General features: G+C 48.3%; 1 protein-coding gene and 1 long non-coding RNA gene across 26 annotated transcripts in view; one reads left to right on the top strand and one right to left on the bottom strand.

The window, feature by feature from the left end:
* Nucleotides 1–2715: 2715 nt before the first annotated feature.
* LOC102281503 (cytochrome P450 2A13) lies at nt 2716–14911 on the bottom strand. 2 transcript variants are annotated; one of them, XM_005890610.2, is made up of 9 exons: nt 14692–14911; nt 14016–14178; nt 12771–12920; nt 12377–12537; nt 10857–11033; nt 9790–9931; nt 8910–9097; nt 8113–8254; nt 2716–7502 (listed from the first exon to the last, which is right to left on the bottom strand). In XM_005890610.2, exons 1-9 carry the CDS (start codon nt 14869–14871, stop codon nt 7321–7323), a joined length of 1485 nt encoding a protein of 494 aa, XP_005890672.1. In that variant the 5' UTR covers nt 14872–14911; the 3' UTR covers nt 2716–7320. The 2 variants fall into 2 exon arrangements, with proteins under 2 accessions (XP_005890672.1, XP_070243764.1); XM_070387663.1 differs by lacking the exons at nt 14016–14178; nt 14692–14911 and adding an exon at nt 13377–13961 and having other exon boundaries at nt 12771–13003.
* LOC138991767 (uncharacterized) overlaps nt 7393–23896 on the top strand; it is a 57307-nt gene continuing 40803 nt past the window's right edge. For 8 of the 24 annotated variants that reach the window (XR_011467654.1, XR_011467655.1, XR_011467649.1 and 5 more), the window contains exons 1-3: nt 7394–7530; nt 10528–10737; nt 20967–21051. This is a non-coding gene — a long non-coding RNA (uncharacterized lncRNA). Of the gene's footprint in view, nt 7941–10527; nt 10738–14770; nt 20322–20966; nt 21052–23896 lie in introns of those variants that run through there. The other 16 variants (XR_011467638.1, XR_011467657.1, XR_011467636.1 and 13 more) reach the window with 9 other exon arrangements.

Below are 23896 nucleotides of genomic sequence, written 5' to 3'. Positions count from 1 at the left end.
TTGTTGTTATATTTGAGTGTCTATGCCCTTTTAGCTTTTGAATGTACAAATTCTCTCTATAAATCTTGGTCTTCCACTTAGATCAAATTGGGATTTTTTTTTTTCCAGTTTATTTATTTAGCTGCTCTGGGTCTTAGTTGTGACCCATGGAATCTTCCATGTTCGTTGGGGCATGTGAGATCTTTAGTTGTGGCATGAGGGATCTTGTTCCCTGATCAGGGACTGAACCCAGGCCCCCTGCCTTGGGAGCACGATATCTTAGCCACTGGACCACCAGGGAAGTCCCTCCAGTTTTTGTTTTCTCTTCCTGTATCCAGAGCTCTTTCTCTTCCCTGGCATCCCCTCTCTCTCTCCCCCCTCATTCCTTCTCTTCCTTCCTTCTTTTTTTCTTTCATCATTGGATATACTTCAGAGGAAGGGTAGTTACCTCTAATCTGATCATATTTATACATTTCTTCCTCCGTGTGTGCCTGCTAAGTTGCTTCAGTCATGTCTGACTGTTTGTAACCCCATGGATTGTAGCCCACCAGGCTCCTCTGTCCATGGAATTTTCCAGGCAAGAACACTGGAATGGGTTGCCATTTCCTATTCCAGAGGGTCTTCCCCCACTCAGAGATTGAACTTGCATCTCTTGCATCTCCTGTGTTGGCAGGCAGATTTTTTTACTACTGCAGCACCTGGGAAGCCTGTGAAGTAGAATGCTAAAAAAGTGGGGTGCCACTGTAACAAACACCTAAAGTGTGGGTGACTTTGGAGTCGTATAAGGAGTAGAGGCTGGAAGACTTGGGTTTGATCTCTGGGTTGGGAAGATCTCCTGAAAGAAGGCATAGCAATCCAGTATTCCTGCCTGGAGAATCCCATGGACAGAGGAGCCTGGTGAGCTGCAGTCCATGGGGTCTCAGAGTCAGACAAGACTGAACGACTTTCTCTTCTTTTTCTTCTTACTGCTTATACTAAAATGAGAGCGGGCAGAGATAAATTGAGGAAAGGGATATTAAGCAAAAAGGAGCTGGGACTTGATTTCAAGGAAATTTAAGAATAGGAATTCATTAACCCATTTGTGTAAATACCAAAGAGTACATTTGCTGGGTCATATGATAGACAATGTTTAGCTTTGTAAGAAGCTGCCAAATTGTCTTCCAAAGTGGCTGAACCATTTTGCATTCCCACCAGCAATCTGTGAGCATACTTGTTGTGCCACAGCCTTGCCAGCACTTGGTCTGGTCAGTATTTTGGATTTTAGCTGTTCAGTAGATGTGTATCCTGGATAGCTCAGTATTTTTAAGATTTGTTAATTCCCTAATGAAATGTGATGTCAAGTATTGTTTCTTACAATACTTGCACATCTTCTTTGGTGTGGTGTCTGTTCAGAATTTTTGCCTTGCTTTTTCATTTTTCTTTTTTTTTTTTTCAAGAAACATTTATTTATTTAGCTGTGCTGGATCTTGGTTGCACCATGAAAGATCTTTTTAAATTGCAGCATGCGGAATCTAGTTCCCTGACCAGGAATGGAACATGCGCTCTTCATTGGGAGCACGGAGTCTTGGCCACTGGATCACTAGGAAAGTCCCTGGGTTGTTTTTATCTTACTGTCCAATTTTATGTCTTTTTATTTTGGTATATTTTAGATACAAGTCATTTATCAGATATGTGCTTTGCAAACATTTGCTCCCAGTCTGTAGCTTGTATTTTTCATTCTCTTAACTGTCCTTTGCAGAACAGAAGTTTTTATTTTTATTGTAGCCCATTTATCAATTGGTGTTGTGTCTCAGAAGTCATTGTCAGACCCAAGGACACCTAGATTTTCTGTTATCTTCTAAAAGTTTTCTTTTCCATTCTACGTTTAGATCCTTGATCAATTTTGAATTGATTTTTGTAGACAGTGTCAGGGCTGTGTCTAGATTCATTTCTTTTATCCATGTGGATATTCAACTGTTGTGGCATCATTTGTTGAAAAGAATATACTTTCTTGGTTGAATTGCATCTGTTCCTTGGTCAACATTCATTTTTGAATGTTGATCCAGCCTTTACCCTGGGACTAAACCTCACTGGCTATATTGCTCTTTTTTTTGAAAATATGTTGATGGGTTTGATTTGCTAATATTTTGTTGACAATTTTTGTATCTGTATTTATGAAGGATATTGGTCTGTAATTTCCTGTTTTGTACTATCATTGTCTCACTTTGGCATCAAGGGAATATTGGCCTCCTTAAATAAGTTGAGAAGTATTTCCTTATTTTCTGTTTTCTGCAAGAGATTGTGGAGAAGGATGCTAAGTAGCCATCATAGCCAACATTGTCTGAAAAATTACACGTCAAAGCCGTGTTTTGATACTTTCCTTTGTGGTACTTCTTTGGAAATCTTGGGAACCATTTTTTTCTCTTCATTTCCTGCTGGGTCCCACTGGACCATTAAGAGGAGAATGGAATGACCCTGGTAGAAGAAGAAAGGATTCTTTCTTTCCTGTTGGCTTGTTATTCCAGCCAATACCACCACAACAACAGTCCTTCCCTTCAGCAGAGAGGGCAGGAATGGCATTCTAGGCAGAGGGAACAGTCAATTCAAATGCTTGCAGATGTGACGAATCCACTCACAGTAACAGAAGTTTGGTGAGCTTGGGGAATAGGATCTGTTTAGTGTCATGGGATGGATGTCATGAAATGAGACTGGGAGAGGAGGGCAGAACCCAGACTGGAAAGGATCTTGGAGACTAACTCAGCAAGTTTGGAATTTATCTTTTAAGCTTTCTCTCTTCAAACTGCAGTTTGAATCAAACTGATGAGTCATAAAAGCAGCTTGAGGGGTTGTCACCAGCATTAAAAAAATAAGACAGAAAACAATACAAAATATCAGCATACCTCTCATGAGTAAGAAAAGCACTGGGTCAGTTATACAGGTATCTCTGTGCACATGTTTATACAGGTTTGCATGCGTCCTGGGAACAGCCACACATGGCACATTAGGCATCTGAATCAGGGGTGATATGACATCTGCATTTTCATCCCTCTACCTCCTTTCTTCAAAACATTTCTTCCAAGCACCATTCCCCTCTTTCAGAATTCCTCTGAGGGCAGGAGGTCGATCTGAATCATCATTGGAACCTCCAGAGAGGCGCACTGGAACCCAGCTGTCTGCCTTTGTTGTGTCCTGTGTTACTTTAAGCAGCTTCTTTTTTTAAAAAAAAAAATTATTTATTTATTTGGTTCTGTCAATCCTTAACTGTGGCACTCAGGATCTTTGCTGTGTCATGTGGGATCTTTCGTGGTATCACACAAATTCTCTAGTTGAGGTGTGCGGGCTTAGTCACTCCTCAGCATGTGAGATCTCAGTTCCCAGACCAGGGATCAAACCCACATCCCTTACATTGGTCCCACTGGACTGCTAGGGAAGTCCCTGGGCAGATTCTTTAAACTTCCTCTAAGTCCCTCTGCTCATTTGTAACGTGAGATCATTCTAGTCTCACCTTGCAGACACTTGTAAGATGTCTGGTTTGAATGAGTGCATGCCTAAGTGGTGTTATGGATTAAACTGTGTCAAGAAGCTATGCTGAAGTCTGAACTCCCAGTACCTAAGAGTGTGATCTTATTTGGAAAAAGAATCACTGAAGATAGAATCAGTAAAGATAAAGTCATCCTGGAGTATGACTGGTATCCTTACAAAAAGATGGCCATGTGAAGAGAGACAAACACAGGGAAGATACCATGTCATGACAAAGGCAGATTTTGCAATTATACAGCTGCAAGCTAAGCAACTCCAAAGACTGTTGCAAGCCACTGAAAACTAAGAAGAGGCAAGGAAGGATTCCCCAGTGGTTTCAGAGGGGGCATGATCTGGCTGACCTTGATTTGGGGTTTAGGTTGCAGAACTGTGAGACGATATATTTCTGTTGATGTAAGCCCAGCTTGTGATGCTCATACAAAGGGCTCAGCACAGAGCTTGGCACATAGCAGGCACTCAACACACGCTGCTTGTGGTTGTCATTATGGCAACAACAGATGTCTAAGGATTCTTGGCTCGGCAGAAGACAATAGTGAAAACCAAGCTACACAGAAACATCACTACTCTCATCCTCTCATCCCTGCAGCCTTTGAGTTTTAAAGTTCAGCACTACACCATATTTCAATCTTCAAGTAATTCTTGTGACGAAGGAGTCAGATGAGAAAGAGGCCAGAGAGAGGCTCAGGAAGACCCAAGGACTTATTAATAGCAACAAAGCTTGGACCAGAATCCAGGGCCTCTGTTCACACCTCCACCCCAGCACTGTCTCTTTGCTGGGTTGGGTCACTGGCCCTTCCAGAGCGACAAAGCTGGGAGCATCTCTCTGGACAGGTGACATGGATGCACTGGGGGCTAGAATGTGACTTCTCCTGGCACCTTTGGTGATGCCTTGATCGATTCCCGCTTTTCCCTTTTCAAGTGTAAGTTTGAGATTCTGGAGATTAACATTTGTTCTCTCTTCCCTCTCGTCTCCCTTCTTGCTAGACAAAGACCCACTAGCCACTCTACCTTTCCCTGGAGATGTGCCTCATTGTCAGAACCCAGCTAGCTCCAGCCCTTCCTTTTCTCTCTTAACTCTTTCTCAGAAGGAACTTTCAACTTGGAGAATGGACATTTGCCACCAGAGGGACTAGGAATGCAGTTCCCAAGGATGTGGGCAGGGGAAACTCTGATGCTAAAATTCTGTGCTTCAAGAATTCCAAGCATCAGTAATTCAAACGTTCTGAGTCTAAGGTTGTGGGAACCTGAGATCCCATGATTACGATTGTGGATTCTGCAGTTCCAAGATTCAATAGTTTAGTTAAGCCACGATTCTGAGATTTCTCCCAGGTGTGGTTTCTGGAAGCCTCTTAAAGTGACCACGTATATGGATGGATAAGGTTTGATTCTGACTCTGGATTGTTAGGGACTTCCCTCGTGGTTCAAGTGGTAAACAATCTGCTTGCAAGGCAGGAGACCTGGGTTTGATCCCTGGGTCAGGAAGATCCCCTGGAGAAGGAAATGGCAACCCACTCCAGTATTCTTGCCTGGGATATCCCATGGACAGAGGAGCCTGGCGGGTTACAGTCTATGGGGTCGCACAGAATTGGACATGACTAACACTTTCACTTTTCACTTCACTGAATTGTTTAATAGCGTGCTTGTAATAATAAAGAATGTGACACTGTGGATTCTTAGCTCCTCCCAGTGAGTATGAAGCAGCCAATTCATGGAACCCAAGTGATCAAACACAGACAATGGAAATTGAAAATCCTGAGAATCAGCCTGTTAGGAAACTTGCAGGGTTCAAAGGACCAGATTTCCTCTCACTTGATCTCAAATCACTAGTCCTTCAAGTGTGGCAAGTTTTGTGGAGGCAACACTTGTGTAGTATTTAGATCTAAGGTTAGAACTAACCAGTGGTCTAATACAAAGATCTAAAGCTGATGTGTGTAGTGGGAATTTCTAATACTGTACTTTCACAACCTTGCGAAATTCCACAGAAATAACACCTGGAAAAACAGCATATATTAAGAAACTGTGTTAATGATTATACTGCGTGTTTTTCTTAAGAATAATCACCTTGTTACAAACCCCAAGGCCCGACCCAGAAGGGAGTATGACTGGGATCATGAAAGCATGGACCTTGGAACACCAGGTTGGCGTCAGACATGAACGCTGCCTGTGCACTTGCTGACTGTTCCCGAGACTAGCCCAGAAGGGAACGGCCTGGGGTAAAGACAAGGAGATATGGATTATGTCAGTGTAGTCCATGACATTTACGAGTACGTGATTAACACAGCACGTGTCTTGAGAAAGATAAGATCTGAGAAAGTCTTGTAGTCTGCGATTAGGAATAAAAGCTGGATTCAAAGTGGACTCTGCACCTCAGTCCCACAGAGGCTGCAGGTCCCCTGACCCATTGCACCAGATTTCGTGTTCTGTCTTCATTCTCGTTGCTCACTCCCGGACCGTTAGGGCAACAGATGTGTTATGAATTTTCAGGCTGTGCAGTGATGAAGGATGCCACTTCCAAGGGGACATACACAAACTTATCTGAGAGTAAGCAGGTGATTCAGAGACACACCACAGATTTCAGATCCATCAGAGAGAGCCCCACCTTCAGAAACCCATAGGAAATATGACTTCCTGCATATACTCTGGAGAACAGGCGATCATATACTTGCCCGTGTGCATCCACACACATGCACACACAGAGACATGGCTGCGCCGCTACCAAACTTCTGGCATTTCGCTGAAAGAGCTTCTCTTTCCCATCCATTTTATTAAGAAGTCTGACTTCTAGGGCTTCCCTGGTAGTCCAGTAGCTAAGAATCTGTCTTGCAATGCAGGAGATACAGGTTCCATGCCTGGTCCGGGAAGATCGCATTTGCTATGGGGCAACTAAACCAGTGCATCACAACTACTGAAACCCGTGCCCCTAGAGCCCGTGCTCCGCTACAAGAGAAGCCACCAAAATGAGAAGTCCAAGCTCTGCAATGAAGAGTAGCCCCTGCTTGCTGCAACTAGAGAAAAGCCTGCGTGCAGCAGTGAAGACCTAGCACATCCAGAAAAACAACACCAACAACAGTCTGACTCCCGTCGGACACAGTAGCCTTATCTGGTGGTAGGCACAAAATACTCTCTGTCATCCAAAGTGTGCCCGAGTTGGGAAGAGCATAGGCAAGTGCGTAGTGAAGCCAGGTGAGCTGCCTATCAGGACTCTGGAAAAGTCCCCTGGACAGAGCAGTTCAGGTTGTGTAATAATATAGTAAGTTGCTGTGTTTTCACTTGAGGAGGGGATGCTATCCAAGGACTGTGGGTTAAGTATGGCCATCTGTATTCATGTACTTGCTGAGTACTGACTGACTTGTGTTCTGTGGGACCTCAGATAGATGTAAACTTTCTGGGCCTCATCTTTGTTATCTGTAAAATGGGCATAGATACTGTTCCCTATCACGGTAGGTTTGTGAGCATTAAGTGAGGTGAGTTTAAGATACTTTAAGCATAGAACTGACACAGAATACTTGCTTAATAAATAATATCTGCTATAGTTACTATTCAAAGTATAATAGTTTCCCTCTCATCTCATCTCTAGCAAGCTGAACAAAGAGTCGTTCTGTTTCTTTCTCTCATGTCCACCTTGCCCTTTCCTCCCCACCCTCCACCATTCCCCATCCACAGCCCCGCCCCTTCCCTACCCCCGCCCCTAGCCCCTCCCCTCCGCTCCCCATACCCCTCCTTTCCCCATCCTTAGCCCCGCCCCTCCCTCTTAACCCCCGCCCAGGCCCTTCCCTCCCCTATTTGCTGCTCCCACCAGCCCCACCCGGGCACAGCCCTGATTCAACGGGGCAGGAAGCTCATGGTGTAGTTTGGAGGGATAGTGGCAAAGCCCACGAGTTTGGGGGACACGTTGATGTCCTGGGGCGATTGTGGGGACTTGAAGCGGAAGTTCTGCATGATGGTGGTGAAGAAGAGGAAGAGCTCCATTCTGGCGAGGCCTTCTCCGAAACAGTACCGCTTTCCTGAAGGACCAGAGTGGGAGGCGCGGAGGTGAGGCCTGTTCTCACTGTTGCCCGACCCCCGCTACCGACCCCCAGCTGCGTCCTCTCAGGGAAGAAGGGCTGGAATGTCGAGGCTGGAGAGACTTGCAGAGAAGTTGCTACTCCTCTCTGAGCCTGTTTCCCTAGAACTTTTGGTGGGATGAGCCCAGACTGTAGCAATTGGAACTTTGGATACCCCTTGCCCTTATTTTTTTTTTTTTTTTTTTTTTTAGAGCCGCGAGCGCCAAGCCGCGGCCGCTCCTCCCAGCGCCCTCCCCCTGCGCGGCCCCCCCTTGCCCTTAAATACACACTCAAATATGGCTACTGCTGTCATTGCCTTCCTAAGAATCTGAAGGATTTAAATGACCTTGGACTTAAATCTCTCACTCTGGGCCTTGATTTTCCCCATCTTCGAAACGGGTACGATCATTCCTTTTCTTTCGCTTTGGCCAGGGCTCTTGGTAGTTATGGGGATTGCTGATTGGCCCCAGGGTATATGGTAAGAAGGACTTCCAAGCTGGAGAAAGAAGCTAGGTTAAGCCTTAGAGATAAAGGAGGCCCCTGTGGGTGTTGAGTTGGCAGTGTCTCTTACCGATGGAGAAGGGCACAAAAGCATCACTCTTCTTAAATTGCCCCTTCTCGTCCAGGAAGTGCTGGGGATTGAAATCTCGGGGGTTGGAGAAGAACTTGGGGTCTCTCAGCACAGAGCCCAGCATAGGGAACACTTCGGTGCCCTGGTTGAGAGGAGGGAGGGGACTTTGATAAGGTGGAGTAGGGGATGGGTATGACGAAAGCACATTGTGGGCAGAGGGGGAATTTGGGTGTCCTAGGTCAGGACAAGGGAAGGCATGGGAGTTGGGGTCCTCTGAAGGAGGTGCTTTGGGGTACACGAGATTCATGTCCTCGGAGACAGGAAGTTTGGCTGACATGGGGCTTATGTCCCCTGAGAAGGGAAGTTTGAAGAGCACGGGTTCTGTGTCTCCGGGAGCAGATGGTTTCGGGGACACATAGTTAATGCCTCCCATGGCAGGAGGTTGAGGGGGTGGGAAGGTCATGTTCCCTGAGAAAGGAATTTTGGGAGACGTGGGGTTCGTGTCCCTCTAGGCAGGATGCTTGGGGGACATGAGATCATGTCCTTGAAGGTCTAGGGGAAATGAGGTTCATTTCCCTTGAGACAGAAATTTGGGAGGCACATAGGGTTCATATTCCTTGAGGTAAGAGGTCTTGGGGAGGTCTGGAATTCAGGAGTCTCCAAGGGGGAAGGTGGCAGGGACACGGTAGTGGGGAAAGTCTTTGATTAGGGGAGTGGGTCCCGTGGGTCATGGGCTGGGAAGGTTCTAAGGGGAATGGGGTTTAGGGTCACAGGGAGCGGGCTGAGTGGGGCAGCACCTTGGGGAGCAGGAAGTCTCGAAACTTGGTATCCTTGGTGACTCTGCGAGCCAAGCCCATGGGGATCATGTCTCCGAATCTCTGGATCTCGTGGATCACAGCCTCTGTGTAGGGCATCTTGGCTCGGTCCTCAAACTTGGGCTGACGGTTCTTGCCGATCACGTGGTCAATCTCCTCATGGATTTTGGCTAGGGGAGGGGGGAGAACGTATTTAGCTCTTGAGGGGACTCAGGGCAGGAATGAAAATCCAAATATGTACAACATGCATGACATCCATGTGTGATGTGGATGCAGACCACTCAGATCCGACGTCGGCTGTAGACACTGTTGGTGCAGGGTCTTGTTCTCTTTGTTGTTGTTTAGTTGCTTCAGTCGTGTCTGACTGTTTGTGACCCCATGGACTGTAGCCTGCCGGGCTCCTCTGTCCACGGGATTTCCCAGGCAGAAATACTGGAGTGGGTTGCCATTTCCTTCTCCAGGGGATCTTCCTGACCCAGAGATTGAACCTGCATCTCCTGCACTGGCAGGCAGGTTCTTTACCACTGAGCCACCAGGGAAGCCCACCTTGTTCACCTGGTCCTATGGAAATCACAGGGGAGGTGCAAAGGAAGAGTCCTGGGGAATATCTGGAGGAGGGGGCGGTGGGCACTTGGTTGGGTCAGCCGCAGGAACTATATACCAATCAGTGCAGATATTTTCAATATTTTAACAGCTGGTGAAACTTGGCTGGTGCTTATCAGCCAAACATCACCTAGTCTTTAGAGAGCAGAGCGTGTCTGAGGGTCCATGGACCTGTGAGAGATGGGACCATTGCAGCAGGCTCAGAGGAATTTGGGGGAGGGGTCCGTGGTGCCCGCTTCCCCACCCTCTCCAGCCTTACCCTCCACATCTGGGTGCTTCATGAGCAGCAGGAAGCCATACCGCATGGTCGTGCTGACCGTCTCGGTGCCCGCAAAGAAGAGGTTCAGTGTTGTCATCACCAGGTTCTTCCTGTAGAACTCCGTGTTGGGATTCTCCTTCTCCTGCATGGATGGAGGGCTTCGTGAAGCCCTATGCTCTCAGGGCCCTTCTGGGGGTTTTCCCTTTGGACCTGTCTCTTTATTTTATAGGGGCTTCCCTGGTGGCTCAGACAGAATCTGCCTGCAATGCACGAGACTGGGGTTCAATCCCTGGATCAGGAAGATCCCCTGGAGAAAGGAATTGTTATCCACTCCAGTATTCCTGCCTGGAGAATCCCGTGCATGAACTGAGGAGCTTGGTGGGCTACCGTCCATGGGGTCGCAAACTGTCAGACACTCTATTTTATTGCCTTTTCAAATTAAACCCCTCCTTTTTTGGGGGGGCTGTGCCATGTGACTTGCAGGATCTTCCCTGACCAGGGATTAAACCCTGGGCCCTTGGCACTGAGAATGCAGAGTCCTAACCCCTGGGGCCTGCGTGCTAAGTCACTTCAGTGGTGTCTGTCTCTTTGTGACTCCATGGGCTGTAGCCCACCAGGCTCCTCTGTCCATGGGATTCTCCAGGCAAGAACACTGGAGTAGGTTGCCATGTTCTCCTCTAGTGGATCTTCGCGACCCAGGGATGAAACTCGCATCTCTTATGTCTCTTGCATTGGCAGGTGTGTTCTTTGCCACTGGTGCCACCTGGGAACTCCAGTAGTGGAAAAGTGATGGTTAATTATCACTGGGACTGTGAAGATTATTAGCTTAGTTCAGTTCAGTTCAGTGGCTCAGTCGTGTCCAACTCTGCGACCGCGTGGATGGCCACATGCAAGACTTCCCTGTCCATTGCCAACTCTTGGAGCTTACTCAAACTGTCCATAGAGTCGGTGAGTTATTATTAGGTTGGGGGAGGGGTGATTTCAATGGGCCTCTGTTCTCCTCCACCCCCAGCTTGATTTCCCTCTGCCTGGCTCTGGACCTCTTCATCCTGGCTGTGAGGGTGTACCTCCTGCATGCGGATGAGGAAGGAGTCGATGAAGTCCCGTGGGGAGTTGGGGTCCAGCGTGCGCTGGTTTTGTTCCACCTTCTTGGCTATGAAGTCCTCCAGTCCCTGCAGCTCCTTAAAGGCCTGTTGCTGTGGCCCTGGCAGATATTTCATCACTGAGTAGAACATCTCGTAGAGCTGAGGATGGGGAGGGGAGAAGGGGAGGGAAGGATGGCTGTCAGTGTGCAGGACCTGGTGGGAGTGGGCCCTGTCTCAGGGCAAGGCAGGTACTGGGTTACAGGCACCTGCCCAGATGTTTACATATTTTGATGAGGCTGGATGGGCATGTGTTTTCACAATGAGTTATGTGTGAGGGCCCCTGTCAAAGGATTACAGGGAGATGGACTGGGATGCATATTCAGATATTCAGATGATGTTGGATTGGAGAAACACACCCGGGGTTCATATATTCAGATGAGGTTGGGTTGGGAGACACCTGTCCAGGTGTTTAGCTATTTAGGCGGGACTTGTATAGGGGTTGGTCACCTGTCTAAGTGTTTAGGCATTGGTGTGGTCTCAGTTGGACACAACTGCCCAGATGTTTAGGGGGTCTGGGTTGGGGTTTCTGTGCAAGTGTTGAGGTACTAAAGTGGAGTTGGGGTGCAGGTGTTAAGGTGGGGAGATACCTGTTCAGGTGTTCAGATATTCAAATGGGCCAATGGAGGGCACTTCTGTAGGTGCTGGAAATGAGTTGGATCAGGGGACACTTATTTGGGTGTGTGGGGAACAATCTACCTAGGTGTTTATGCATTTAGGGGTCTTGGTTGGGGTACCTGTCTACATGTTCAGCTATTTAAGTGAACTGGGGAGGAGGCACTCTCTGGAGATTCCAGTGGACTGGTTTGGGACATCTGTGTGGATAGCCAATGATTTTGGTGGGCTGAATTTTGAAGCACCAGGTGTCCAGGTAGTCAGGAAGTAGGCTGAGGTGACCACTTGCCAGGTGTTAAGAAATTCAGATGAAAAGAAAATATCTTTTCTTTTTTTTGCCACGCCAAGCAGCATGTGGGATCTTAGTTCCCCAACCAGGGATCGGACCCATGCCTCCTGCATTGGAAGTGCAGAGTCGGAACCACTGGACTACCAAGAGGTCCCCTCCCCTTTTTTGAGATGGAGTGTCTAAAAAGGGACCACTTGTTGTACAGTAAGATAAGCTGGGATGAGGACACCTGTCTTGTAAGAAAGCTGGTTGAGGACATGTATCTTTTCTTCAGGGTTTTTTTCTTCTTTCTTCTTTTTTGGTGGAGGGTGCATCTTTTGAGATATCCAGGTGTCCTTGGAGAATGAGTATTGGGCTCTGGTGCCACTGTTGAGTTGTCCAAGAGTGGTGGTCTGGTTTTGAGGGGACCCTGTCTGGGGGAGGATGGGAGTTTGGGGCACCTGTCTCATGTTTGTGTGTGTGTGGGGGGGGGGGGGTGCGGGGGCGGGGGAATCGGCAGGTTGCCGTAGGGGCAGGGTAGAGCCAGGTCGACTCGGGTTACCTGCCCGGTAGACGTAGCGGTGAACTGGAAGCTTCCCAGCATCATTCGCAGTAGTGACAAGAACTCTTTGTCCTCGTAGTCAAAGCGGTCCCCGAAGACAATGGAGCTGATGACATTGGAGACCGTTCGGCTCAGGAAGAAGGTGGGATCGATGAAGGCGCCTGGGGGGATGAGAGCGGAGGGGGTTGGGGAGAGACAGGGATTTAGCGGAGAGGCAGCTCGCGGTCTGATGCGGTCTGAGAAGTGCAGGAGGGCACGGCAGTGCTGAACTAAACTTCCAGCGCCGGACCCTAAACCCTTCCTCCAGCGTGGCCCCTCCTTCCCGGGCCAGAACGCTGTGGCCGCGTCGGGTGTTTCCCTCCTCCTCGCACACTCCAGGGTCCCCCAGGCTCACCGCGAGTGCCCCGGAAGGCCTCGATGAGGAAGCCCGCCTCCTCCTGGATGCGCTCTTCGATGCCGCGCTTGCCCACGCCGAAGTCCCGCAGAGTTGTAATGGAGAAGCGCCGGAGCTGCTTGGCGCGCTCCCCGTTGCTGAACGCCACGCCTGAGGAGGCAGCGGGGGAGTTGGATGAGGGCAGAGCGAGGCAGGGCCCAGACCAGCCCCGGGCTCCCGGGCTCCCAGGCTCCCTAGAGAGAGAAGGGGTGGACAGAGAGAGCAAGGGGGGAAAAAGGAGGGTAGAGAGCCAGAGTAGGGTGCAGAGGGGACGGAGGGATAGAGGGTGGGCGAGAGCAAGGGGAGAGGGAGGGAAGTGGGGTAAAGAGACAGACTGAGACAAACAACGCAGAGTCAGAGAAATGCAGAAAGAGAGACCTAGTGCAAAGAACAGAATCGGAAAGAATGAGGCAAGACAGATATGCCAAGAGACACAGAGACACTCAGGGGAAGAGGAGACAGAGGAGGGAAGGAGGGGAAGTAAGATGCATGGAGATCTGGGAGTTAGACATAACCATAGCAAATTCTAAAGGACTTCCCTGGTGGCCCAGATGGTAAAGAATCTACCTGCAATGCAGATGACCTGGTTTCGATCCCTGGGTTGGGAAGATCCCTGGAGGAGGAAATGGCAACCCACTCCAGTATTCTTGCCTGGAGAATCCCATGGACAGAGGATCCCAGCTGGGTACGGTCCATGGGGTCACAAAGAGTTGGACACAACTGAGCGACTAACAGACACACACAAAGAGACGAGAGAAAAACAGGGAGAAAGAAACAGAGAGACCCTGAGGGGAAAGAGAGACTGTTACTAAGAGATGGAGGCATGGAGATTTTGAGGCAGAGATAATGGGAGATTCTAAGACAAAGGAAGACGAAAGAGAGAGAGAAGGAGAGAGAAACCGGGGGAAGCCCAGAAGCTGAAAAGAAAAAAAACCAAAAGGCATATGGAGATAGAGGACCAGGGTTCCAAAGCAGAAATCCCAAGAGGCTCTAAGAGATGCAGAGAAAGAAGAGATATCGAGTGAAAGGGAACAGGAGCAGAGAGAAGCAGGGAGAAACAGAGATGCAGAAGCTAAGACAAGATAGGGCAGGGGCAGGCAGCAATGCACAGGAGTGGAGACAGGAATAGCAGAGGCAGTCAGGAGAAAAAAGCTGGGGACCCCGAAGTCTGTCTGACCATGCTCCCTTCCCCTCAGTCTCCCTCACCATAGCCTTTGAAGAGCCAGTCAAAGGTAGCCTGCTCGCCTCGCCCACTGAATTCTTCAGCCTGGTCCACCAGAGCCTCCTTCACAGCATCATAGCCACACAGCACCACAATCTGCCGGGTCCCCAGGTGGACCGTGAACACAGGGCCGTAGTGCTCGCTGATCTGATAGAGATGAGTGGGAGTTAGTTAGTGGGAGTAGCCCCTATTCTGAACTGGCCCTGCACCCAGACCTCACATACTGGGATGCATTTCCTCACAAGTTCTGACTATCAAGGAGCTGGACATCTCAAGGTGTCTTTCCTGGCTAGGACCCCGATTGTTGTTGTTGAGTTGCTCAGTCATGTCTGTCTCTTTGTGACCCTATGGACTGTAGCCTGCCAGGCCTCTATGTCCATGGGATTTCCCATGCAAGAATACTGGAGTGGGTTGCTATTCCCTTCTCTGGGGCATCTTCCCAGTGCAGGGATCAAACCCAGGTCTCCTGTATTGGCAGATGGGTTCTTTATCTTCGGGCCACCAGGGAAGCCCCAGGACCCTGGTATTGGATCTTTAAAATTCCCTTCTTCTTTCCTAAGACTCTTGCCCAACATTGCCCACCCCCTGCCATAAAGCCGCAGACGAACTGGACAGGCCGCCCCCCTTCATCCCATTCCACCCATCTCTGCCCCATGATACCTTCATGAGGGAGTTGTACATCTGCTGGGTGTTCAGCTGCAGGTAGTTCCCGATGAAGGGCAGAGGAGTGGGCCCTGGAGGCAATTTCCCTTTGAGGTTCCTTTGCCGCCAGACAGACATCAAGACCATGATAGTCAGACAGGCCAGCAAAGCCACGAGGAGCAGCCCTGAGGCCAGCATGGTGGCAACTGGGAGTGATGGCCAGGTGGTGATGTCTGAGATGGTTGGCTTTTATACTACCAGGGAAAGCAGGACAGACTTTGGTCCTGATTATATAATTGTCTTGTTTTACCTCTCATATACACGCCTCACTATTCTCCCTGCCTAGCTTGGGACCCAGCCAACCAGGAAGGAGTGGGGGGACCTCAGGTCAGGTTAACAAGGAGAGGGCCCCAAGGTGGAATTTGTGGTCTGTGGGAAGAGACTGCTGTATGGCTCTGGACTTTGGAGGAGACAGTAGATACATTCCAGAACTGAAGATTTTGGGGAGCCCCTGAGCTTTGGACTTGGGATCTCAGAGTGAGAAGGTGAAGGTGAAGTCGTTCAGTTGTGGCCAACTCTTTGCGACCCTGTGGACTCACCTACCAGGCTTCTCCGTCCCTGGGATTCTCCCAGGCAAGAATACTGGAGTGGGTTACCATTTCCTTCTCCAGGGGATCTTCCCGACCCAGGGATCGAACCCGGGTCTCCCACATTGGAGGCAGATGCTTTAACCTCTGAGCCACCAGGGAAGCCCCTCAGAGTGAGAAGGGATTTGGAGGTCTTGGGAAAGTGAAAATCACAGATCTGGATGTAAGGGTATTAGAATGGACAGGATATGGATTTGGGGGTCTTTTGGTGAGGAGGGATGTAGGTTGAAGGGTCTCATGGTGGCGGGGGGAATTCCAGGGAATGGATTCGAGGGTCTTGAGGTGAGAAAGGACCCCTGCTGTGGGTGTGGGGTTCCTGAGAGCAGAGTCCAGCTGGATCTGGACTCAGCATCTGATCCCAGATGTTGACTTGCTTTTATTTTGGACATGTTGCTCACTCTCGATGGCCAGAAGCTTCATCGGAACCTCAAATCGAGGTCACAGTGGGGGTCATAGAACTGACCATCTGTGGTTGGGCAAGAGGTGAAGACCAGAGCTGTGCATCTGTGGAACTTTCCACAGAACTGGAGAATAGTAACTCACAATCTCAACCGGTAGAGGAACTGGCCAGGGCTTGAGAAGTAGTAATAACCATCAATCTGATACCACACAAAAAAAATCCCAAATGTTTCAGGGGTTAGAATTCACACAGCATCCCACTGGTTCCCTACCCAGATCCTTAGGGAAGTCCACTATGTTGACTATATCATTTCTGTTATTGTTAATGTTTCGAATTTTACATGTGAGTATAATGAGGACAGAAGAGAGAGAGTGGGCAAGAGGCACGCATGTGACCCCTCTGTCTCCTGCTTGGCACTTATTTCCTCTTTCTGGAATTGGGTTTCCCCACTTCGGATGCGAGAGTTGGACTGTGAAGAGAGCTGAGCACTGAAGAATTGATGCTTTTGAACTGTGGTGTTGGAGAAGACTCTTGAGAGTCCCTTGGACTGCAAGGAGATCCAACCAGTCCATTCTGAAGGAGATCAGCCCTGGGTGTTGTTTGGAAGGAATGATGCTAAAGCTGAAACTCCAGTACTTTGGCCACCTCATGTGAAGAGTTGACTCATTGGAAAAGACTGATGCTGGGAGGGATTGGGGGCAGGAAGAGAAGGGCATGACAGAGGATGAGATGGCTGGATGGCATCACCGACTCGATGGACATGAGTTTGAGTGAACTCCGGGAGTTGGTGATGGACAGGGAGGCCTGGTGTGCTGCGATTCACGGGGTTGCAAAGAGTCGGACACAACTGAGTGACTGAACTGAACTGAACTGAACTTCCTAGAAGGTGCCAGTGGTAAAGAACCCGCCTGCCAATGTAGGAGATGTAAGAGATGCAGATTCGACCCCCTGGAGGGCATGGCAACCCACTCCAGTGTTCTTGACTGGAGAATCCCATGGACAGAGGAGCCTGGAGGGCTACAGTCCATAGGGTCACACAGAGTTGGACACAACTGAAGGGACTTAGCACACACGCACCAGTGCAAAGGGAGTATTTGGAAGAGAAGGTTGTACTGGAGGGTGTGTGAAGTCCCCTTTAGAGGTGATTCCTGGTGTCAGGGCTGTTAGCAGGCAGAGGAGACTATGTCAGGAGAGATTTGGGTAAACTCCAGTGTCAGGAACAGAGAGAAATCCTGGGATTCTGAAGGTGGGGGAAGAAAAAGGAGGAGTGGTCCCATGTGCCCCCTTCACTGACACTTTTCCTTCATAATGACACTTAAGCCCATCACAGTACTAACTGTGACGATTACGCCCACTTCCTCATGATCTTATTGACTCCCTATAACAGCAGGGCTGGTTCATTATTGTCTTCACTTGGCAGTTGAGAAGCCTGGGACTCTATAAAGCCACTTGCTGGAGGTCACACAGGTAGTAGGTGAGGGAGCTGGAACTGGAACTCTCTCCTGGTTCTCCTTCCATGGACTAGCCTGGCCCACCCTTGGGGCCACGTGAGAGTCAAGGCTGGAGGCAGGTGAGTGTTGACGTTGGCATCAGCCTTGGACACAGGGATTACATTAGGTTCTGCTTTTGGCATCAGGTAGCCCTGGGGAGGTAGGGTATCCTGTTGGCACTGAGCCTGCCCCCGGGTAGACACTAGGATTAAACACAAGTTGACATTGAACCTGATGCCAGGAAAACAGTAATAGAGCCACTTGTGGTATCAAGAGGGCTCTGCGGGTAGGCACAGGGGCTACCTTCAGGACAGCGTAAGGGTGTCACCGTAGAGATCCAGAGGTTGGTCCCAGTGGGTTCTGATAAGAACATCCCGTGGGTGCTGAGATGGATCCTCTGTGGGCCTGAGAGGGGGCCCCGGATGGATCCCAGACAGGCTCTGACAGTCGGACAACCCTGCTCAGGTGCCACCTCTAACCTTGGACAAGAGCAGGTGCGTTAGGCTGGTACTCCTGGCGCTGGCATCTTGCTAGATCATTCTAGGCTGCTGAGCTCTGAGTCCTTCGGGGAGGGGACAAAGGGCAGAGAACAAAGCAAAGAGATGAAAGTTGTTTGTTGGTTTTGGAGGGGGAAGAGGAGGACAAGAGGATTAGCTCCGGCTTGGCAGGTATCAGTCTCCCTAATCCTGATTGCCAGCTGCACCTGGGCTGGCCCCATGCCTGCGTCCGCCTCTTCCCCCTTATTCCATGACAAGGAGGGAGGCAGAAATTTGGGGAGTCTGTTTTTCAATGAGATTGGCACCAGCGAGGGCACTCACTGAGTGTTCAAACAGGCTGCTGTGAGCTGGGTGGGGAGGAGAAGCACTTGGGGGACAGTGAGATCAAGTGAATTTGACTTTGATGTTGGCTCTGGAACATGGAGCAAGAGGTTACTGTGCATCATCACGTGTTGTATCTCCCGGAGGCAGGCAGGACACGTGCTAGCCTGTGGTGGCCCGGATATGGGCTTCTAGAGTAGTAGCCCGTAATCAATTAATAGACTTTATTTTTGTATATCTGAGATGCAGACAGTTGGGATCGTCAGTCCAGATGGAAAGTGAGGTTAATTAGTTCCATTTTACTACAATGGAAAAGAAGTCTGTAAGGTGAGGCCAGGCCATTTCCATCCTCTTTTGGTAAAATATTGAGTGGTTGGTAAAGTTTTGTATAATATAAAAAAATAAAAAGCACTGAAAAAAGTTAAAAACAACAACAACAAACAGTTTAAAGAGTAGCTAGTGGTGAACCCTGGAAAATCCTTTCTCCTTGCTGGGTCTCAGTGTCCCTGTCAGGACAATGGAACAGTGGTTAAGAGCAAGATGAAGGCATAGATTGGAATCCCCTCTGTGGTTGGGTCACTTTGAACAGATAACCTCACCTCTCTGGACCTTATAGGGCCAATGATGGTACCCACCTCTTAGTCTCTTTTGGTAAGGAATCAGTAGGTTAATGCATGGCTGCAGTAGGTTTGAGCTGTACGGCAGTAAGCACTCAGTCAATATTATCCGTTCTTACCATTAATCCATGCAATGAAGGCCACAGATAAGAGCTTCTGTAAGCATTCCTCTGTATTTTACATTGTCCAGCACAAAGTCTCTAAAGTTTTTCCTTTGGAAAAGGAGAAAGAGAAAGTTTTGCGGGAAGCTCCCTCCCCATTTCTTCCTCCGGACAGCAGAACTGTATTCCCTGGACGTCCCTGGTGGCTCAGTGGTAAAGAATCCGCCTGCCAATGCAGGAGCCACAGGGTCGATCCCTGGGGTCTAAGAAGGTCTCACCCGCTGCAGGGCAACCAAGCCGGTGCCACAACTACTGAGCCTGCGCTCTCGAGCCTGAGAGCGACAGCTACGGAAGCCCGCGTGCCTAGAGCCAGTGCTCTGCTCCGTAATGAGAAGCCGCCATAATGAGAAGCCCGTGCACTGCCGCGAAGAGTGGCCCCCGCGCACCCCAACTAGAGAAAGCCCGCGCAGCAGCTAAGATCTGGCACCACCAAAAAAATAAGATAAAATAAAGACGTCTCTTCTTAAAAACAAACAAAGGAAAACTGTACCTCCTAGAGCTGTGCTAGAAAGTGGATCTCTTAGGCACCTCCTGGAGGGATGGTGGTTAGGCAGTGGGCCAGGATTAGACTCTCTGGACAGGTGTGGAACTCTGCCCAGGGCTTTGCCCAGCGTTGTGCTTTGTCTTTGTCCCCCCGTGTCTGACTTTCTGTGTGTCTTGCTCTCTCTCCTCCCCTGCAGGTCAGCCTGCCCTTCAACCTTCTTGTGTGCTTCTGGATCTGTTTATATTTGTGTCATTTTTGCCCAGTGGGTTTTCCTAGATGCCTCAGTCATTTTTCTCCTTCTTTATTTATTTAGAGATATATCTTTTAGTTGAATTAATAGACTTTCATTTTGTACCTCTGAGATGCAGGCAGTTGGGATCCTCAGTCTAGATGGTAGGTGAGGTTAATTAGTTACATTGTACTACAATGGAAAGAATTCTGTAAGTCAAGGCCAGGCCATTTCCATCCTCTTTTGGTAAAAGTATTGAGTGGTTGGTAAAGTTTTGTATTATATAAAAAGATAAAAGAGCACTGAAAAAAAGTTAAAGACTATTTTAAAGAATTTTATATCACAGAAAAATTGAGCATTCCCATGTTACACCTTCCCCCAATACACAGTTTCTCCAATTATTGAATATTTTACATTAGTATGGTTAGTATGGTTGTTGCTGTTTAGTTGCTAAGTCATGTCCAACTCTTTTTGTGACCCCATGAAATGTAGCCCTCCAGGCTCCTCTGTCCATGGGATTTCCCAGGCCAGAGTACTGGAGTGAGTTGCCATTTCCTTCTCCAGGGGATCTTCCCAACCCAGGGATCTAAGCTGCATCTCCTGCAAGGCAGGCGGATTCTTTATCACTGAGCCACCTGGGAACTCTGGTTAGTATGTTTCATATTAAAAGTATAAACCAATACATTATTATTATTACAGTCCATGCTTTATTCAGATTTCCTTCCTTTACCTAATGCCCCTTTTCTCCTCTAGGATACCACATTTTATTTGATTATCATATCTCCTTCAGCTCTTTTCGGTTGTAAGTTTCTCAGACATTTCTGGTTTCTGTTTTTGATGCCCTTGGTAATTTAAATGAGGACTGGTCAGATACATTGTAGAATGTTCGATGAAGCTTTTCTGATGCCTCCTTATTTATACATCTGAATGTGTGTGGACTTATGGGTGCACTCTTGAGGTGTCTGTGCGTGTGTGTGCATGTATGTTTCCATGTGTCCACATTGATGTATTACTTTATGCGTCTTTGTGGAGTGTGTGTTTGTGCATAAGTGAGTATCCATACGTGTTTATGTGTGTGAGTGCATGACGGGGTGTGCACGTGTCTATTGCCAGTATGGCTGAATGCACGCCGGTCTCTGCATCTGTCTGTGGGTAACATGAGTGCCTGCTTTGGGATATGTCTGATAGAGGATATTTACATGTGTGTCTCTGGGTCCAGCTTGATGTGTGACTATGTGTGCACATCTGTGCTTGTAGAACTCATGACCATACATGAGTGTATGGATTTGTGTGTGTGTGTATTCTGGTGTATGTAAGCATGTGAGCCACATTGCAAACGTGGAAATGTCAGCTCTGCTTGTGCTTCCCTGTGTTTGGATTCCAAGAGCCCTGGCCCAGCTCCATTTCTCTTCTTAAGAAACAAACAAACATTTCCCTTATTTTTCAGGATATTACTTCCTTCAGTTTTCAAGGATCAAATTGGGTAGAAAAAGCCTCCATAGGACAGGTGTGTGTCCTGAGATCATTCTGAGGTAGGTTACTCCCATTGGATCAGCTTCTCAGGAAATTCTCCTTCCCACGGTATTATCCCCAGGCTCCTAATAAGCCTTTTAATAGAGGCATTTGACCGGTGTTCACAGAACCCACTGCTTCATGCCAGCCTATGCTGGGTGATGCTCAGGACACAGGGGCGGCCAAGACAGCCCCGGGACCTGCCTTCATGGAGCTTTTTCTCCAGAGGGGGAGATAGATCAGTCGCTAGACACTGACAGCCCAGAATGGATAGTGCTGGGAGGAGGAGGAACAGCTAGAGGGGTCAAGGCCACGACAGGGGGACTCAGGCAGAGGGGTCAAGGTCAAGATGAGGGGACATAGGCAGAGGAGTCAAGGTCAAGATGGAAACACAGGCAGAGGAGTTGGGGCTTGGACGAAGGAGGCAGAGGTGTCTGTCAGAGTCCAGAAATGGCATTTGATTCAACCTTGTAGGTTCTGGATTAGCTACTAGAGGCCTCAGTAGGGACTTTTCAATGGGAGGATAGGGAGAGTGGGGAGGGGAGAGTTGCTGGCAGAGTCAGCTTGTATAAAGGCCAGAGGCCTATGAAGTGTGGATGAGAGCTGTTAAGAGCACAGAGATCCGGGGCCATGTTCACTGATGAGTCTGGAGCCATGAGCAGGAGTCGAATCTGGGGATGGGGTGCGGGGGTGGGAAGTTTGGACTCTGTCCTGAAGCTACAGGGGGTCACAGAGGCTTTTAAGCAGAGGAACAAAATAGTCAGATTTGTGTTTTAGAAAGATTTTTCAAATTTTTGGAGATGAGACTACAAGCCAGGAGATGAGGAAGTGACTCATACAGGCAACCAGGTGAGAGAGGACAGGACTATGAGGATGGAGAGAGAGGAATGGGATGGAAAAAGATACAGAAGGAAGAACTATTTCTTCCTTGATTCTGTGTTGGCTGTACTGGGGTGAGGCTGAGGGAAGAATCTAGTGTGGGGGAGAGATGGTAGTGTTATTTATTGGTTTGGGGAGACAGGTCAAGAACAGGTCTGAGGCAAAAGAAAAACGAGCTCAACTTTGGAATGGTGAACCATGGCATAGTCCCTGTGCTTAGGGATTTCTTAGACTAGTGGCAGAGCAGACCTGGATAAATTAAAGTCCTCAATGATGCCATTAGGATTAGTTAGTAATTTTTAGTAATAAATTGCCACTTAGGTTTGAGGATTGGGAAGGCTTGGTAGGGGAGGTGTCATTTAAACTGGGTCTCGTGGGATGAGTTCACAATAAGGGAAGAGAGCCAGGTGGTCCAAGCGAGAGCTGGGTGGTCCAAGCCAGGTCTTGGGCGTATGAGATAGATGGAGCAAAACAGATGTATTTCACAGCAACACCCCTCTTGCTCTTTCTCCCAAGCGTATCCATCAACTTTCCATCCTCTACCTGCTAGCCTGACCCAAAACTCTTAGGAAAAACCTGGCTCATGCCCACAAGGGAGTCTTTTTTTAAAGTTGAAGTGAAATATGCAGAACATAAAATGAACCCTTTAAAGCAAACAGTTCAGCGGCACTTGGGACAGTCACAGGATTGAGAAACCACTGCTTCTAACGAGTTCCAAATGAGAGTCTTGTTTTGTTTTTTCTTCTCTTTTGGGGCTGCTCCACGTGGCCTATGGGATTTTAGTTCCCTGACAAGGGATCAAAACTGCACCCTCAGCAGTGAAAGCACGGAATCCTAAGCACTGGACCGCCAGGGAGTTCCCCCAAAAGAAGCTTAAGTGAGCCCTCTTGTTTTAAACTTTATATATTAGTACTGTGATAATGATATCATTCATTGAACTTATCATCTTAATGTATGAAATTTTTAATGAGTCTAATCTTATTACAGTCCTCATACCAAGCCTATGGTGTTGGTTTTGTCATTCCCGTTTTGCAAATGAGCTAACTAAGACCCAGAGTTGGAAGTGAATTGCTTTGGGTGTTATCGCCAATAAAGATAGATCTGGACATGGTCTTGTGTGATTATAAATTTCATACTCTTCACCACCACTCTAGACTGCCAAATCCTACCTTTTTTTCCTTATGAATGATCAAAAAACTGCCCCTGATAGCCTGTCATTTTAAAAAACTTCCCCTAAGGTTAAAAAAAATATTAAAAAATATGTTTAAAAGGTATCTTGATAGGAAGGATACTTAATGTTCTATCAAGTTTGCATTCTTTGGAACATTAACTAAAGACTTGGTCAGCCAGTTGTTACCATCCAAGTCATGGGTGGTGAAATGGTAAGTGAGCCTGGAGAATAAGAGGCTTTGGTCAGGGAGTGAAATGTTTGTGTTTCAGATTTCAGTGATGATAGGAATTAGGGTGGGTTGAACAGGAGTGTTGGTTGGAATGCAGTGAAAGAGAAGGTCAAAGAAAGTCAAGGTTTTTTTTGTTTGTTTGGACAGCTCACACCTATGGCCACCGAAATGCCTCCTTCCCAAAAGAATGGCAGGTCTTGGAGTAGAGAGAGGGGAGAAGTTTGCCAGATGACAACAGGGATGAAGGAGGCAGACTTGAAAAAAGAAAAACAAAATTTACAAGTGGATTGAGTGGTCATACTTTGGAAGTGCTCTGAGGAGTTTCTGATTCTGGTAATGGTTGAATAGCTTCTATGGGGTCGAACAGGGCTTCTCAGGTGACGCTAGTGGTAAAGAACCTACCTGCCAATGCGGGAGACACAAGAGAGGTGGGTTTAATGCCTGGGTTGGGAAGATCCTCTGGAGAAGAAAATGGCAACCCACTCCAGTATCCATGCCTGGAGAATTCCATGGACAGAGGAGCCTGGCGGGCTGCCTGGTTGGGCATGACTGAGTGACTGAGCACACACATAAGATCAAGCATCCT

The sequence above is a fragment of the Bos mutus genome, chromosome 18 (assembly GCF_027580195.1).
Source record: "Bos mutus isolate GX-2022 chromosome 18, NWIPB_WYAK_1.1, whole genome shotgun sequence".
Taxonomy (NCBI): Eukaryota; Metazoa; Chordata; class Mammalia; order Artiodactyla; family Bovidae; genus Bos; species Bos mutus.
Note: the sequence above shows the minus strand (reverse complement) of the source record. Positions and strands in the feature narration are given on the sequence as shown.

Bases quoted from the DNA above. Each gene is read 5' to 3' on its own strand.
- LOC102281503 (XM_005890610.2), bottom strand. From the start codon at position 14,871: ATGCTGGCCTCAGGGCTGCTCCTCGTGGCTTTGCTGGCCTGTCTGACT. The intron at 14,179-14,691 runs GTATCATGGGGC...CATCTCTATCAG, and splicing joins TGTACAACTCCCTCATGAAG to ATCAGCGAGCACTACGGCCC. The intron at 12,921-14,015 runs GTGAGGGAGACT...CTGCCTCCTCAG, and splicing joins CTGGCTCTTCAAAGGCTATG to GCGTGGCGTTCAGCAACGGG.